Genomic DNA, 20,015 nt, shown 5'->3' on the forward strand with positions numbered 1-20,015 from the left:
ATAACTTTTTCTTCTTTGATTATAGTTATTCATCACTAATTCTTGTTATAAAAGTTTCATGTATTTTTCCAATTAGTCAATTTCAAAAAATTAGTGAAAACTTCTTTTTTTAATAATAGGATTAAAGAATGAGACAAATTAATAAATAACTAATATTACCTTAAGGGGAGTCATACCATCCTATCTCTGTAATGTTAAATTCGATTTTATATTCCTTTTTCTCAGCATTGTGTAATTGAATTGATTTGAAATTTATACAGCTTATAAAGCATAGTTTTTGGAGCAATTTGAGAGAATTATTTTTTTTTGAAATTTTTTATTAGAGTGAAGTTATAATTTTTTTAGAAAAAAGCTAAAAAAATGTTAAAAAACATGATTTTTAATTTTTAATTTTTTTTTGTACATGATTACTTGTAATTCTGCTTCCCTCAAACATTAGTGTATATGTAAATGAGGATACCCAAAAAAAATCATTCCCGTGTCATATTTAGAAGTTGAGAAAAAGGTTCATAAGGCCAGAAAAATTAAGTTTTCGGAAAACAAAGCTTAAAGTTTTAAATACATAATTTTTTACCTGTCAATACATTCCTGAAGCATACGATAGGCCTTGATCCTCTTCTTCTAAGATATCTTCTAACATTCTCTTAACCTTGCTATTTTCTTTTGAAACCTTTTTTGTTAATTCATTCAGTGCACGATCAGCTCTAGCATTCCTTCCTCTATCAAGTGATTTCATCACCTGGGTACAATTGACACTGGGAGTGATTCCTAGTCATTTAAAAACTGAGCATTTAATAATATTTCCTTTATTAAAAGTACTTATGGCTTCATATACACCAAGCTAAAGTGTTTGAAACCCAATGAAGACCGTTTTTGGCAGTTGTGCCCAAATTACGTTGTTGAGTGATTCATTAGGGTTCTGTGTTTTACTTTTTACACACCTTACCAAAAGATCGTTAGCTGATAGGTTTCTAAAAATTCATTTTATTTCACTCATGACAACAGCAGGTAGATGAAAGTGCTTTGAGTGACTGTATAATTTACCTTCTGCCTTGGCTTTCTGAAAATTGCACCACCTATCAGCACCAGGAGGACATAGTCCACATAGAGGTTTTTCATCAGTGAACTCAAATGGAAAATGAGGAGAAAAAGCTATTACAGCTGTCACAGTTATCACAGGAAATACTTATCAGTGATGTAAGACCAATTCTTTTGGATAAATTTACTTTCAAATTACCACCACAATCCCAACATAAGCATACCTCTAATAACATATTTTGAAGTAATAATGAAATAATTATGTTTTCATCATCTACATTCATGGATTCATTATATGTGTGCAGATATTCTGGAATTTTTTTATCTGAAAAGCTTCTATTGAAACTTTTACTTACATCAGATTGAAGGAGAGTTGTTGATATTTTCACTAGTCGAGGTTATGTTTTGTTCATTTTTTATACAGAAATTATGTTGTGTTTTACACTTTTTAAAGAAACCTTTTGTGACCTAGGCATGTTTGTAATCATTATTGAAACAGTAACACAAAGTAAATACGAGGCATGCACACACACACGCAAAAACCAGCGAACAACTTGCTAAATTATCACCCCACACAATGAAGATACAACAAAACAGCTATTTTCTGTACAACAAGACCAGTTGTAGATCATATTGCCAACCCAATATTTCAAAACTTATAAATATTGAAATCTGCAACATGTCAAGCAATTTTCTATATTTTATTAAAGGTATTTATAATTATCGTACAAGAATAAATATTAACCAAATTAATCAGAAAAATGTAAATAAAAAGACTGTGCAAAAAAAATTGACCAATTTTTTTTTTACGACCCCTTAAAATGAACAAGCTGATTCAGCTTGTTCTCTCAATATTTCTTTTAATTGTTTCATGTGTTTGTTTATATATGTGAGATTAAGCAGTTTACATTAAACAGTATTTTTCAAAATACTGTTTAATTTTTATCTTTGAATATTATTTCTTATTATTTTTCTTGAAATAAATTTGAATTAGATAGATGTGTAATAAATATTTTTAGTTTGTACGTTTTTTTTCTTTACATATTTGTTTATGTTCAGGGTACACGGTTGGGAAGAAGGAAAGGTGATGGAATATGTTAAACAATTGGAAAGTAAAAACGTTGTTAAGCCAATGGAACATGGTGCATTTACTAGAGTCGTACATCATGATAATGATGTTCAGGTAAAGATAAATCTTTCATTTATATTTTAAGTTGTGTTTCTGATTTTTGTTGGTGTTGAGTATTCAAAATATAGTGTAGAATCCTTAATTGGTTTCCACCCAGCAATTAATTGTTTATGTTTGAAAATAAGTCAAATTCAGCTACAACATAATGATTTAATCTAAAATTTTATTTTGTTTTATTTCAAACATATATTTATTAGTTCTCTTATAGTATTTACAAATTTATGTATTTATTAGGGATTTCATGTTATGGTTAAAATACTGCATTCTTACTCTTCTTGGACATAGCTGCAGTGTTTGGTGGTTTTATATGAGGCAATTCTGATTCATAGCTTGATACCACCATGCTTTCATTGTCTTTTTTATATTCATCTGTTTTGTTAAAAGACAATCTCCATTTATTTTTTATAGTAGAATTTGAAACATAAATCATGTTCAGAAAATAAGCACCATTAGGCTCTTTATAAAACAATTTTTTTTGTTGAGAGGCTGCCCTGAACTATTCTTTCACAAGCTTCCAATAATAATAATAATTATAATAAGACATTTTCCATTCATACAAGGTGTGTTTGGAAAGTAAGGTTACAATGTATTTATAACTTTGAGGAAAGTTTTTCATTTTATAGTTGGCATTCTTGCGTGACAGTGAGGTCCAAATGAAGAGAACAAGCTTAGGTAGAGTCAGTAACTTGATTGCTTACTTCAGAATTGTGTTTCAACTTGAACCAGGTAATTCTCAATCCCACCAAGTGTGAAGTGCGAGCCGTAATCCAATATCTCATTGTTAAACATGAAAAACCCCCCAACATCCACACTGAAATTGTTTCTGTTTACTGTGATGTTATAAAGTAACATAGTTGTGTAGGGAGTTTAAAGATGGAGAAAAAACATTCATGATGAACAGAGTAGCGGAAGACTGCTGATTGTGGCAGGTGAATTTGTTGACAAACTCAAACCCTTGATTCACAAAGATCACCATTTGGCTGTGAACAAACTTCATAAAATGTGTCCAGAAGTCTGTTAAACTGTCTTTTATGAAATGATAACCAACCATTTGAATTTTCAAAACTCTGCACACAGAAGGTACCAAAAATGTTAACAGAATAAAACAAAACAAATCAACTTAATTGTGCTCAGGAAATTCTTGACCATTATGAGCACAGGGTGAAGAATTCCTCAACCGTATTGGGACTGGGGATGAAACCTGGATAGCTCACTACACACTGGAATTCAAAAGAAAATCTATGCAGTCACAGCATGCTGGTTCCTTGTCAGCAAAAAAATTCAAAAGCAACAGTCTATGAAAAAACTTTGTGATATTTTTCTGGGATTAAAAAGAAATTTTGTTTATCAATTGTTTGACTCCATAACTGCAAACCTTCAAAAGCTTTGTCGGGCCATTTAAAACAAAAGAAGAGGGCAGGTAGCAAAGTGAGTGTGTCTGTTGCCCGTTTGCTTGGAACTGAATGGTGATTGTATAGAAAAATAGTGGTATACTTGTGTAATATTTCATATGAGTTTTATTAATAAATATGGATTTTTTGATTTTTGTAAAATGTAACTTTACTTTCCAATTTACCTAAAATGATCAGCCATCATTGCATACCACTTTTGATCATGATCAGTCTATCATATTTTCGTTCAGAGTAGTTCTAGAAATTTATTGAAAGTTTTAAAAAGTGACAAGATCATATCCCCCACCTGTCCCATGAATTTTACTATCTATAACTTGCACCAAATTACCTGTGGCTTATCATGCACATTTTGTAAACCAACATTAAACTACCTTACCCATTTTCTAGCATTCCATCATTCATTGAAATTTACTTTTTCATTATAAAAATATTCATTCAAATAATTTTAGATTTGTTATCAGTCAATATACTGATAACTGATGTATCATAATTGGTTGGATATTTAGCAGTTTTTAACTGTTAAGTGGTATAAATTTAAATTATGAGCCAACATCCAAGATAATTTAGGAAACAATATGATGTTGCTATCAAATATCTTGTTTTTTAAGGTTGTGCATCTGTGTATGACTATTTAATAATAATTTAAATATGTTTTCATATTGTATTATGTTTTTTCAGGCGATGATAACACAAAAGCTGTTTTCATCCTACAAAAAAAAAACAACCAGTTTTAAACATTTAAAATGAACTGTAAACAAAATCTACTTTTTCTAACAATGCTAAGTATGAGGTTAGCAAGCTTGTATATGTAGGAGTTCAACCCAAATGCAGTGTCTGCAAATGACCAAACCAATCAGAAATCAAAGTATTAACTAAATATAACATAAGCATAAAATAACATTTTTGTACATTTTTGATTGTAATAATCAAAAGAAATGAGAAAACAGATTGACAAGAGATAAATAATTGTCAAAAGTGTTATTAAAAAAAAAAATTATATCGATTAATCAAAAACTGCCTTAATTTCCTTTGATTCATTAAGAAAATGTCAATTAAATCATCAGGGTTAATGATGAAATCCATTAATCGATCTAGCAAAAGGATTCAGCCCTTTATGAATAGACCACTTTAATATAGGTGGTGTCTCCTAGAAAAGATGCTTAGGGAATGAAAACCAAGATTGTAAATGGAACCAGGAATGAAACTACAGTAAAACTTGAGTTAACGGAATTTTGCAGGACCAAGAATATTTTTCGTTGTGAACAAGATTCTGGTGAATACAGGGAACTAGCAGACTTTTTAATTAAAAAGAAAAAAATATGGTAGTGTACTTACCAGAACCTCATTTCATTTTCAGCAGTGGATTGTACAATAGTTTATTAGCGAATTCATAACCACAAAATTTCTATCTTATGTTAGCACATACAGAATGGTATACTGGATTGTAGAACAATTTTTGTATTTTAATTTAAAGAATCTTAAATTTAGGAACTGATAATTTTGAAGAATAACGAATTTCAGTACCTTAAACTAATACATTTTAATTAGTAAACATAATTTAAATTAACCTAAATGCAGTTTATTACTGTTATGTAATTTAGTCTTTATTATAGAAAAAATTGGTTATTTTTTTTTGTACTGAACTTTTACTTTCAGGTACTCTGTTTTCTGTCAACATTCTGGCCTTACAAATTATGTTAAACAGCTCTGGATCATTGGCTGTATGTGAAAATTCCAGAAGGTCTAATAGGTTGGATAATGCACTGTATGATCTAATTTTTGAATCGTTCATTACTGTTGTAGTGTTACTATTATGGCCCTTGTCATTGGAATTGCTTTTATCTATCAGTTTTCTCTCAATTGTGGTCAACAGATTCATCAATATTTTCTATGTTAGCCTCAGTCTCTAATAAATTGTCCATGTCAACAAAATCTTCAGCAATTATATTTTCATAAGATGACCTGTTCAGTTCTTCCTGCAAGTCATCAAATGTCGTCGTAATTTCCGTTTCTGTAGCTGTGTGCAATTGAAAGTTTGCTTTTTGGAAGCAGTGTTAAACCCCGTCTTTGCCGATATGCATTTAAATGCTTCAGACAGCCAAATTATAGCATCGAGCACTGATATAGATTTAGCCAGTTGAGTAGTTGACCATGCCGTTTTAGTAATTGCTAACAGAGACTTCAGTAAAAATTTACGGTAGTGTAATTTGAGACATTTAATTACAGCATGGTCCTTAGACTGGCTAACGCTTGCCGTATTTGGTGGAAACCACGCTAATTTAACGTGGCTTAATGCAATATCCGGATGACATGTATTATCTAAAAAGAGAAGATCGTGTCTATTTTGCTGCTTCATTCTTGTGTTAAACCCTTGCAACCACTCCTCCATAATACTTGATCATCCATTATTTGTTATTGGATCTCCATACTACAGGAAGATTGTCTTTAATAATGTTTTTAAAACACCTTGGCTTATTAGCCTTTCCAATACAAGCGGCTTTACTAGTTCTCCTGTCATAAAACTGCAAACAGAAAATTTCAAACTTTCCTTGGAATGTTCCCTCCTGTACAATGTTCTCTTTTCAAGCAGTCTTACTCGGTAGTGCACGATAAAAAAGTCCAGTTTTGTCCCCAGCAATATTTCTAGGTTCACAGTTTTCAGTCAAAGTAGCAAGTTTTGTTCTCCAGTCAGTTTCTGTCTCATCACACACATCTCCAGCCTTGCCACATGCTTCGTTGATGTCGCTTTTTAAAACTTTCCAGCCAACCATTTGAAACATTGAAATTGGTGCTACCTAATTTATCTGCAGTTTCCTTTGCTTGGTGCTGTACAATTACTTCTGAAATTGGTAACTTTCTTGTCCTTGCACTCCCAAACAATTTTATTAATTTCTTCGTTGCCAGTTGTTCGCATATGCCTTTTATTTGAACCGCTCCCTTTTAACCATTCAGTTTTTAACTCATTTTTATTTTTTTTAAATTTCATAAATTTGAGTCTTACCTATGCCAGATTTTTCAACTAAAGTTTTTAATGGATAGTTTGTCTTTTTTGCTGCCTTCAATTACTTTGATTTTTTAATATTAGTCCAACACAACTATTTTTTTTGATGCCATACTTGTTACACTTATACGCAGTATCCGGAGGAACACTAAACTAACAATTGCACTGTACAGTTCTGTACTTTAGGTACTAAACTGTTATATGGATCTGTAAAAATAAAAAATTAAAATGACAAATTTAGCAAATGAATGGAAAACAAAAATGCACACACACACACATGCACAGTAAAGAAGACTTTGTTGTAATGAACAAAAGTGATACATGAATAAGTTACTTTTAGTGGCATTACATAATTAATTTAAATAAAAATTGTGACTTGAGATAAGGAATGATGAGAGTGTTTTAAGTTATGATTCAATGGGCAGTAGGCGTAAAGGGTAGTTTACTGTAAGTAGCCAAAACAATGATGACTGTGTCCCTTTACCTGTACAAGGTTTTAACACTACCTGTCTGTCATCGCCTATTACAACTGATGACGAGTTAAAATGTAAACATTTATGTAGTGTTAAATGCAAATTTATAAGTTACAATTCTGGCATGACTAATTTTTATTTTTATTTATGCAGGGTAATTTGTAACATAGCGTAGTACAGTATACTGTATACAGTATGTATAATATTGTACAGTATGTGTACTCTATTTTATATCATGAGAAAATGTATTTTTGTACTTCATGTATAGCGTTAAATGGGTATACTTATTTTTTGCATAAATTACAGTACTCACACTATTCTCAAAGGACATTTCTGTTAACTCGTGAGATTTTTTCCATTTCTGCATCAGCCAGGTTTCCGTTATTTCAGGGAAAATTAACATCATATCTTTGGTAAAATTCACAGGACCAGGTAAATTTTCTGTTGTAGGCAGGATTCCGTTAACTCAGGTTTTACTGTATTAATAAATTTATGGACAAACCAAGATTGCATATAGAGTTTTAAGGATACAAATTCTCCATTTCTTTCATGTATTTTCATAACTGTCACTTGAGTGAGAAAAGCCATGAATTTTAAAGTATAGAAATGATAAAGCATGACTTTTGATAATATTTTTAACATGTTAAAACTTATGACTCTAGCATTATACTTTACATTTATAAACATTAAATTTGTTGAACATTTATAATGTTCACAGCAGCTTTTATGGCGTTAAGAATATATTTTTTTTATGAGAAATTGACCCTTTTTCTGTTTTTGTTCTAAATTTTGTTACGACATCATTTATGTTTTTTTCCTTTATAAAAGACTTAAAAATTAAATTCTTATTACTTGTAGCATTTATTCAACTTGATTGCTAAAGCCGTTTAAAAAATTGTGATACAACACTATTTGGTGATCTACGTGCTTAATTGACTTTTATTAATTGTGGGTAATTATTCTTACTTTATACTTTGTTGTTTTCAAGATAATACTCCATGAGACATTTCAAATAGAATCATATGTTTATGAAGGGTGGAGTTTTTATCATTTTTCCCAGGAAATACAAGAAACTTTCAACTGAAATGTAGTTTAAATGATTTTTCAATATGTAAATTTTTTTTATAAGATTTGCTCCAAACTGTGGAAAAATACTATTTTTGTTCATAAATTATAGATTGTGAAGCAAATGCCTACTATGGTTAGTTCAAAACAACCTACAATTGCTATCATTACTGCTCAGTATTGTGAAAAACTTGCTGTTGATGCTATGATTGAAAACAAAGAAACGTTTGTCAGATACACAACAGTAGGTAAGTAAAATAATATTTTAACACTAGTTCCTAAATACGTTTGAATAATTGTTAAAAAAAATTAAATATATTAACCAGTTTGGTCTAAAAACAGTGACATATATTTAATTTTTTTTAGTGCATTTCATTATGACATTAAAATAGTTCTTAAAAAACATGTTTTAGCTTCATTTAATTGTTAGAATATCTTGTGTTTTAAGTGGTTGAAAGATAATATTCTCTCATCTTTGTAGTTCATAGTGGTTTAGAAATAATTTTTTGAATAAATTTTACCCAACAGTTAACTTTTATAATGTTAGCAGTTAGATCAACCCCATTTCTTTTTTTAGAAATACGAAGTAACAATCAAGGTAATAATGTTTTTTTCATTACTTAATGCATTATTTACTCAATAGTTTTTGATTACTGGATAATGTTAAAAAAACTTTGTTTTAAAATTTCTATTAAATTAACCTGTTGTACTGTTTAAAACTATACTTAGCTCTCCCTTTTTTTTTTAGTACAGCAGATCTTTGAATCTTATTTGTTCTTTGTTTTGAAAAAATTTAATTCCATTATATTTGATTGATTAAACTGGTCTACGAAAAACAGAAGTTTTTTTCTGTAATACGTATTCAATAAGATTTTATTAATAATATTTTTTGCATAATTTCAAATTTGCAAACCAAACTTGAATGGAGGGTAATTTTTTAGAAACATGGATTTAATGTCTGATTTTTAAGGTATTATATAACCTACAGTATAATATTAAAATTATCTTACCTAATATTGGCTTTTCTTTAGTTTTCTCATTTTATCAGCCTCTGGAATATCCTTTTTCAGTCTCTAGTAATAATCAGCAACCATATTTGGACTCCATTTTTCCTGGTAGTATGTTTCCATCATTAATTTATTCTGATAAAATTGTTCACCATGTTCATCACCAAAGTTAGGTAAAAAAAATCAAAACATGAGTGCTACATGTGTATTTTTTTTTAAACACATATTGCTATTAACCATTTTTTTTATAGTTTTGTAATATCCTCCATGGCCAGCTGTGATATTTCCTTCACTTTATCCATGTTACAAAAACTTTTTTTCATGCATGGGAACAAGAAAATGTCACATGGAGGAAGATGGGTTATGGAGGATGAATAACAATGGCAATTTCTGGTTTTTTACAAAAACTATTGGACACAGAGAGCAATTGGGTTGGGGCATAGTCATAGTGCAGAAACCAGTTAGGGCTCTCTTACATTTCTCTGGGTATTTTCATTACACATTATCTCAATTTTCTCAATACATCCAGGGAAATTTACTATTCAGAAGGAATAAATCCTCAGTAAACAATCCCTTTCATATAAAAAGAAATCAAAATTGTCTTCATATTATTATGAACTCAATGGGCTTTAATCTTCTGTGAACAGTGGAAGCACAAATTTGCAGCAACACATTTCAAGTTCAGTTCTTGAATTCAATCACATGAATTCCAAGATTCTTCACAATTCAATTTGGGAATCTCTTTATTTGTAAGTCTGTGTAAATTGCACTGGAATCTTTTAAAGTCATATTTCTGAATTGTGGCTAATAGACCAAGTTGTGATTGGTGTAAAAATAGCATACTTCCCATGTCTGAAACATTGAAATGATTCGTAAACTAGTATTTCAGTGGTTATTTTACTTAAGAGAAATCAGTGTTTCATACAGACTCCTTTGTTTATGAACAGCCATAAAAAAACCACAGAATATGTTTTCAAGCAAAGAAAAACCAACACACAATAACTTATAAAACATACAGAAAAACACTGTTGGGCAGAATGAAATTGTCACATCTAGTGGCAAAGCCTGCTGCATTATGTTTAGATACGGATACACGACTTCTACCAGTTACATACATACATATTCCAGTATGTACAAAAAAAAAAATATTAATATGAATATCTGTCATCTGACGTTAAGGGTTTATAAGATGCAGACTTTTACTTTTTATTGCTATCATATCATTGTTTTATAATGCAGGATTTTTTTATTTTATAATATGAAATAAGTATCTTGTCCCATTTCAGTTCTCTGGGATAAGCATTGATTAACCCTCTCCATTCACCTCTTTCTTACTCGTAACAGAACGTGAGTCCTTTCATTCTCTCTCTTTCCCTTCCATCCATCTCTTCACTATCATCATTCTCTTAAGAGTCTTCTACATTCCCTGTATCTCTTCCATCATAAAAGTACCTTTTTTTATCATTTTGATATAATGAAATCATGATATTAAACATTTTTCATTTCTCTTTCCCAAGTTGAGAACTCGTAAATCTGTTCTCAATTACACATTTCTTACTCTGCCTCTTCTTGTTTTTGTTTTACTTTTTATTCTCTTAGAAATGTTTTCCCATTTTGAATTCTATTCTAACTTTTATCCATCAGGATCCAAGCCTCCACAGCATTCTTTACTGCTGGACATAGTTGAATAGATTTATCTTCTATTCCTAGCCATGTTTTTGTCACATAAAAATTTTTCCTGGCCCAGTAAAAATTTCTCTTCCCATTTTTCAGTTTACTGTTAAATGTGTCACTACATGAATTTCTATGCCAGTGTTATATAATATAATATACAATGGTATCCATTTCTAATATCATTTTGCTTGTGTTTTTCTTTGCTTTCTTTTTGCTTCATCCTCTTTTTCAAGTCTTGATTGATGTCTTATTTCATCATGTTTGGTAATATGTTATAGTTATCCCCATTTTTAGTCTCTTTCTATTTACTTGTAATGCTCAGAGTTGCTGTTTTGATCAGCATTGATGACATCTCTGTTTTCAGTGTTCCATACCTTTGTTATCATTCAACATTTGTCAATTCAACAATTGTCACTTCTTTGCTCTGTTTAGTGCTTTCTTATACTTGCACATTCTTTTACATTTCACTACATAATTTTTTTTCCTGAAATGATGTTTCTTCTCACTTAACTATCCAACTGTAAAAATCAGATCTAGCTACTGTTACCATTCATATTCTAAAATTTTAGCTGGTTGAACCATCAATATTATAATTTGTGTACTACCTCCTGTTCTGTTTTGTAAACAATTGTATATTTCTTACCTTCTTCCTCTTTTATGTATTTTGATTCCCAAAATATAAAAAGAAAACTTCAAAACCACTGAATGCATAACAGCTGAACCTGCAGCTTTTATTACTTTGGTTATTTCCTAACATGTGTATTATTATTCCAAGTACTTTCCCATACTCATCATTAATTCTTTGTTTCATTCCAGTCTGGGCATTCAATAACATAATGATTCATCTTTCCTTTCACTTTTTTCTTATAGTTACTAATCAAAATAAGCTTAACAGACAGCTTAAAATGTTTCACAGTATTTTAGAATTCTTCTTTCTCTTATCTATTAGTATACTGCAAAAAATTGATTTATTCTATTCACATCCTCTCTTAATTTTCTCATGATTCTGATCTCTTTCTCTTGTGCTGTCTTCCAAGATTATTTATTATTTCTAATATATTCTTGCTTCTCCCTCATCATTCTCTCTTTTGAACCATATTCTTTATGCATGTTTCTTTTTAATTACTGTTCATTTTTATGTTTTGTTGCCATTTTGTCCTATTTAAAAACAATGTTAAAAAAACTTTTGCTGCCTGCTACTGCATCCTTTAATTGCTGCATTAGAAAACAAACATTGTCATAATAAATAAATGTTACCATAATATATTGAATTTATGAATTCAGAATTTTAACTTATTCTGTGATTTTAGATCCATCGAGGTTCATTATTTTCACATTTGACTGTTATAAGAAAAAGCCATCGATATTGTGAATAATAAAAAATGTTTTTCTGTCATTTAAAAAAAAGGAATAATTCAGATTTTTTTCTTATAGCTTTAAATTAGTTTGTTTTCTTGAAAATAATTTTGCTGTGCTAATGCATGATTTATTAACATGCATTGTTATTATTTGGTTTACAATGCTATTAAAACAGGAATGAATTGCTTATTTTTTTTAATTCCACCCACAGAAGTTCGATTTCTATATTTTTTCACTGAAAGTAAATTGTACATCAATTGCTCCATTTTTATACTATTACTAATTTAGTATTGGAGTTAAACTCAATATATTTAAGTACATTCAATCAATTTTCATTATATTAGCTTAAAAATAAACAAGTTAATCAATATTTGTACAAAATTTTATTTATAAACTGTAAAAAATTACATCTTTCTGTGAGTCTATTAGTATTTTGTTGTAATTATTTAGTATTTTATTTATTAAAAATACTTTCCATTTACAATTTTGATGTTTAATTTTTCATCATTTTATGTGTTTACAAAAAAAATTGTTTTTTTTTAATGTTTCCTCTAGCGATTTTTTATTCTATTCCATAAATATTTTATGTAGTTTTTATATTTAGATAGTTTAAATTGTTGTTAAAGTTTAAATTCATAAAGAAAAAAAATTATAGCAGGTGTTGCTGCTTCAGTTCCTTATAAATATTGAAAATTTTTTATAATACTGTCCTTTAGGTGTCAAGGTGATCAGTAAGAATGGAACCTCTATAACACAAATGACACGATTTGGTAAGATTTATTTTCTCGGGTTATTAAAAACTGAACGCTTCGTGTTGTTTTGGGCACTGCTTCTGTTGTGTTTTCAAATTATTGTATTAATATTTTATTTTGTTTTGTTTTTGTTTGTTCGTTTATGCATTGGTATTTATTAATTTTTTTTTTTTTTAATTTTATTTAGATTTTGCATTACTTTAATTAGTATTTTTATTTTAATTTTATTTTAACATTAAGTAACAAATAAACTATAAGTTTCAGGTGATAATTATAAATTTTGTGTGTGTGTGTATGTGTGAAGTGCCATATTTGTAATGATTGAAGATGATCTGACATGAGACAACTTCCATAGATGGCACAGCCATTCCCAAGAATAACAGAACTCATGCCTGGCTTACAAGGCAAAATGAGAAGGGAAGTGATCTTCTTCTGTCTCTAACAATGAGTAAATTATACAATTGCATATCACCGTTATGATGGGATTAATGAAATGCAGATGATGTTCAGCCCTGCAAGCAACACCACTCTGTTCACCTTAGCGAGGCTGTGCATGTCATTTACTTTCAGAGAAAATAAATGTGACTGGTGCCACTTGCATCTCAGGTTTTTTTTATACATTATTACCATAAGAAAGACTGTAATAGACATAAAAGATGAATGTATACCTTTCTGTTAATACACATTGTGTTAATATAGACAATTTCAACTCTGCCAAGGAAAATAAATTTGGTGTCCATTTTTAGATAAGATAAAAACATTTACATATTTCAAACTTCTTTTCATAAGGTGTACATTGTCTAGCACTTAAAAACACATGCATTTAAATCTTAATTTCAAAGCTATTGAATTCTCACTAATTGAAGCACATGTCATAGCAATATTATTTTTAACCGATGTTTGATCCCCTGCTTCGTAAAATGCATCATCTATAAAAACTTTACACAAAGAAAGCAGTGATATCTTCAGAAGCTTGATGAACAATTTTTAATTTATTGGTTCCTAAGGTTCTTAGCTTATTGCACATAAGTCTGTTTTTATGGCACTGTAGGATTACAGAGCTGTTAAACTTTTCATCATAAAAATAGTACAACATGCATTACTTTACATCACACAAAATTTTGTGACTCAAAACATATGTAATGATGGAGTCTATGTTCAGTGTCATCAACTTGCAAGTTACAGTCCAAAGAACCTTGTAATTTGTACTTTACTATCACTGCTTGTTTTAGTTGTGGCTCTATAGAAAGATAAATAAGAAATAATGTTTTTAATCATGAATCTCTAGCTGCTTCTTCATTCATTTATTCAAAATCACATTAATTTTATTTATTATTTAGTCTGATTTAAAACTGTTATACTATTGTTATAACCATAATATCTTCAGTGATAAGGATATATATATATATATATATATATATTTTATTATCCAAGTAATTTTTTTTATTTGTTTTTGTAAATATTACTTGTTAAATGTGTTTGTGGTTTATAGAGTTTTATAATAATAATAACAGTAAGTTGTGCTTAATACTTTGTTTATGTAATGTGATACTCTAATATTGACAGATGATAAAACTTTAAATTTTGTCTATGCAATACTCATGATATACATATAATCTTTGTATCATGTTGTTATTGAATATTTATGTATGAAAAACATTATATTTATGATGCTGATACATTATTAGAGAAATGTGAACAAAAGGAAAATGAGAAAAAAACAATAATTATTTCTTTAAAAAAAAAGTTACAAATTATAAAAAAATAAATTATATTTATTTATGTATCTTTTTGTTTGTTTTCCCCATTAAAAAAGTCAGTTTTACATTTGAGAGAATATCAGCAATATTTATAGAATTAGACATTTTGTTTTTTAAATTTAAATTTGTTTTCTAAAGTTATAGTATAATGTATACAAAATAAAATGAAACTTTCTTACATTATAAAAACTACCGTTTCATTACCTATTTGAATGCTCGTGTGGTTATATTAATTTTTTGTAGTTGGGAAAATGTACTTTTGGTGGTTGTATTCATGCACCTCCTGCAGATCTATTAGTCTTATTATATTAAGAATAGTTATGTATGTACCTGATAAATAAATATAAAGTGAAGGCTATTAATATTAAGCCCATTATCAGAGTTATTTTTACAGAGAATAAATAACCAAATTGATTATTATCACTCTAAACCCATGTTTATAATTGAGCTACAAAATGTTTATGTTTAACTATATGCAATTTAAATTAGACTCTTGTAAACTACAAATATTCTATAACTGACTGACCATGAAAACATACGTTACCATTTTCAAGTATTAAAAATACTGCTGGTGATAGGATAACTATATATTATAATATACTAAATGTTATGAGGATCATTCAATATAAGAGACAAATTACTGTAGAAAAACAGTTATTTATTCAGTAACAGTGAAACTAATGCTACTTTGAACATAATCCCCAGCTATATTCAGGCACTTGTCCCATCATTGTATGCGCTTTTTTATTCCAGTAGTAAAGAATTTTTCACCTCACCTTTGCCAAACTTAATGTCATATAAAACTGAGACAACCAGACAAAAATTTGATGGTGCAAAATAAGTACTTTGAGGTGGATGTGGCAACACCTACCAACTTTTGAATACCTTCTTGTGTCATTTCAAGTGGGTGGTTCATAAGTATTATTCCTTTTGAGGGAGACACCAAAATGTTTCCTCCTTATTGTTCCTCCTATGGGTTCCACTTTATTTTCTAGCATGTCACAGTAATACTCATTACTGATTATATGTTGTACTTCCAAATAATCACAATAATTTTTGCCTTTATAGTTCCAAAGCATCATTTTACCGGTTGTTCCATTGGTTTTGAATTTTTTCCTGGTGGGCAATGAATCCAAGTTTCATCTCAAATTATTATCCAGTTTAAAAAAGCATTACCTTCTGCTAAAAACTTCCATTTAAGTACTATTCAAATATGAATTCAGTTGTTTTTGTTATTTTGAGTCGGCTGTCTCTGAACCCATCTCATTTTGCGATATTCAAGTTATTCCAGCAATGGAATGGACAGCCTTGATACTTACAATAATGAATTTCAGCAATTTTCCAACTTTTTATATATCTTGTGCTTGCGAATAAGATCTTAGTGTGATTTTGCAAAGCATCAGCCAAATCTTAAACTGTGTTCTGCCGTGATGAAAATCGGTGTCACCTTTTTCTGCCCAATTTAAACTGTTAGAAACCACTTATAAAAATTTGCACGGATAATAAACTTTTAACATCCATGTATGACTTCAGCTGATTTTACACTTGCAAAATAATTTTGAAATTATTTATAATAATTTTTTTATAAAATATAAAATTATTATGTAACATAATTTTCAAATTTAACATTTTGAAATAAACAATAATGGATTTTATCAGCTGATATTTTCTATGCCAAGGTTAACAACTTGAATAACAGTCAGTTTAGCGGTTTGTTATCTTTTATATAATTGCTATGCAAACATAAATTCAACAGAATAACGAGTGAACGTGACTTGTTACCGAAATCTCAATTCGCACACAAAATAAAGCGGAAGGTTAAGGGTTAAATAAATATATTAAAAAATAAATGTAAAAATTGAATTAACTATTATTTATCTTTGTGGTAATATTTAATTCAAGCGTGGCAATTAAGGAGTGGAATGTTTAAAAGAGAATAATTAATTTAAGTATAAGTAAAAATTAATTATATAGTTCAATTAAATTTGTTTATTGACATCAATAAACCTGGTCATATCACGTTTACTTACCATGATATAATTATCATAGTTAAGCGAATAACCAGGATTAAAATTCAAAAAAAAGAAGATATTCTAACTGTAAATATTCAGGCTATTCTAATATTAAAAAACCTGTTTAACATATTCTGTTGTTTCTTAAATATAATGCATTAATGATGAGAATTTTTTTTAGATTTTGTTGGAAGGAATGAAAATGGACAAAAATAATTCACTGTTTGTTAATATATTAACTCTTTCAGTGCAGATTAAAAATCTGATATTGTCAATTTTATATTTTTTAACATACATGAAAAATGGAGAAATTTTTCATTCAGTTTATACAGATTTTTTTTATTGTAACATGTTCACAGTTCAACAAGGATATTAAGAGTTTAATACATGTAAAAATTTCTTATAAGTACAATCTATTGCAATCAGATATATAAAATAAGTAAAAAATATATTTAAAACATACAAAACAATAATTCAAATAAAAAGAAAACAAAATTGATTTAATAACAAAAAATAATATTCTTTTACTAAACACTGTATATTGACTAATCCTACCCTATGCAATACAGCATTTGTTTGATTGTCTCTGGGTGCGTTTCCCTTAGCTTAGCACCGGTATGTAACAATCACTAGCGGAAAATCTCGATTCGTTAGTACATGTCTCGTGGTAGTCAGGTGCGTGAATACTTGTTATTGTATATCAATATACCGTATATATATATATTGAAACATATGCGAAATATATATTGAAGTTTTGAGAAAATTTAGTACTTGTTAACCGAATCCAAATTTTTACATATTTTTTATTTATTTATGTGATTGTTTTCTTCATAAAATAATGAACTGTAACCAAAAAGTAGGCACCAGAATTTATTGATCACTAGCAGAAAAAACCGATTCGTTAGTATCAATCTCTAGAGTTAAATTTCTAATTTAATTTTCTTATCAATTTTCATCATTCAAAAAAAAATTTTTACACAAGAGGTAATCAATTTTGGACATCTAATAATCCCATTTCGAAGTCATCTGCCAAGGAACCCACCAGGAGGGCCTAGTTGCAGAGGCATGCCTTAGGTACGCCCTGCAGCTAGTAGAAGCTAATATTGAATTATTGCATTAACAATAAGAACAATAGAAAAATCTGAAGTTCATGCAATTTACTTTGTGCAAGTATTATTAGTGTTACTGTTTATAGAACTACCCTATAGTTTGTTAATGAATAGAATACTGCCGCTCTCATTCCTATTTACAAGTAACTCATGGAATAGCCTGTTGTTTTCAACCAATGTCCATATTGGAATACTTGTGATGTACTCTTCAGTCATGTTATCACACTTTGTACTAAACAGGCTTGCAAAACTGCTCACTGTGTCTGCTGGTCCTCAGCAGTGTTTATACCTCCAAGACTGCAGAATCAGTACCCAACCTGTTCTTTTGATTATTGAACCCTAATAATTTTCATTGTCTCTGCCCTTACGTTTTTGTGCAAGCTCTTTTTCCAGTCTGGTAATTCTTCTGTCGAAAAGGAGCTTTTGGAGGTGATGTTGTCTGTATTACAAAGAAGAAATTGTTAAATGGACCCGTTATTCCAAATAAAGAAACCCTAACACTGTCCTCCATTACAGCATATTCAAGCCTTATTCTTCACCAAATGAACTGGTTCATTTTTATTTTGTAATAAAGTCTATGTTTGGTAGTGAATTGTTATAGTGCAGTAATATGTAATATATTATTATAGCCTAATATTTTGATATCAAACTATTTTCACGTAAAAAATCTAAGAAATTAGCGGCAGGGAAACTATAGTAAAAAAATTATATATAATTAATAATATATTTATTACAGTTGTACATACCATAATTGAATGCCTTAGTAAACACTCGGTTATAGTCCCTCTTCGTTTTCTTATTTTTATCAAAGCCCATGACTAGCCCTTGTTTCTTGAAAATAATTTTTTCATAGATGAAGTATTTATTTAATTAATAATTAAAGAACCCATTTATCAACAATTATTTTATATATACGTTCAAGCGCTTTCAGAATAAAATTCTATCATCAGAAATTTAAAAATTTGTGTTATAATCTTAAAACTAAAACTTCTTCGTCCTGCATTCGACATTAAGTCGACATAATTTTAAACATATGAAGACCATTGCTATATTACGTTACATAAACAAATTTACATGACAAAGAAGTTTCAGTTTTATTATCTTATTTAAATTATCTATACATTGTATTCATTTTGTAAATTTATAATCTAAATTGTGTTGTTTTTTTTATCTATTCGAAGTAGTTTTATGAAACAACTTTTTTTTATTGTTGGTTTTATTTTTTGTTTTAATTTCTGTAAATGATAATGAAATTAAACATTTTTTATTTAATGACTTAAAACAGCAAACATCTTTTAGATAAGTTGCAATTTTGTAATCCCTTATGTACCGTTCATAAAGAATGATTTTTAAAATATGAATAATAAAAATAGAATTATAATAAATATGACAATAATTGTAAATATATTAGTAGATGTTAATGACTGGACAAAAGGTGAGCTAGCCATTAAAAAAGAAAAGAACTGATGAAATGAAAACAATGGAATGTAAAAATAAAATGTTGCTGAGCAGTTTTTTGTTTGTTATAAACAACATATAGTATTTATATGGGTAGTGTTTTTTGCATTGATTAAATTGCACACACATGGTTAAATTTCAAAACTGAAATATAGTGGAAGTAATTTTTTAAAGATAAGATCAATATAACAGCATTTAAGTTATATTTCACAGTATACAAAGAGAAAATCTGGTAGAAATGTAAAAGTAAAATTTTTAACCGTTTAATGAAGATTTTCATTATGGTGACCAAACACAATTAGGACTAAAAGGTTTAACAAAATAAAATATTTCTTTGCTTATAACAAAACATTTGTGTGTGTAAGCACTATGAATTGTAAGTATTAACACTAGTGATTAGTTTTTGTAGGTGATGGATTTGTTGTACAGTTTCTGTTTAAATCTTAGCAAAATGTTGTTAATTTGAAATCTAAAGGCTTTTCATCTTGTGAATGCAAAGTTTTATTCTTACAATATATATATATATATGTGCGCGCGCACACACACACACACACACACACACACACTAGCCAGCCGGTCAAACCATTAGCCAGGGACTCCTGACATGTTCATTTTCTTCATGGTTGTTAGAAACTTTGACATTTATGTGCTTTTTCAACCTCCACTGATCTCTTTGGTTTCTTGTTCTCATGAACTCAGCTATGCA

General features: G+C 29.0%; 1 protein-coding gene across 3 annotated transcripts in view; it reads left to right on the plus strand.

Moving 5' to 3' along the window:
• The window catches only part of LOC142330179 (uncharacterized), a 152,964-nt gene that overhangs the window by 115,078 nt on the left and 17,871 nt on the right, over nt 1-20,015 (plus strand). For 2 of the 3 annotated variants that reach the window (XM_075375287.1, XM_075375286.1), the window contains exons 7-9: nt 2,098-2,221; nt 8,291-8,426; nt 12,935-12,988. In XM_075375287.1, the coding sequence (XP_075231402.1) occupies nt 2,098-2,221; nt 8,291-8,426; nt 12,935-12,988 (314 nt within the window). The remainder of the gene's footprint in view (nt 1-2,097; nt 2,222-8,290; nt 8,427-12,934; nt 12,989-20,015) is intronic. The other variant, XM_075375288.1, reaches the window with a different exon arrangement.

The sequence above is a fragment of the Lycorma delicatula genome, chromosome 9, assembly GCF_047948215.1.
Source record: "Lycorma delicatula isolate Av1 chromosome 9, ASM4794821v1, whole genome shotgun sequence".
NCBI lineage: Eukaryota > Metazoa > Arthropoda > Insecta > Hemiptera > Fulgoridae > Lycorma > Lycorma delicatula.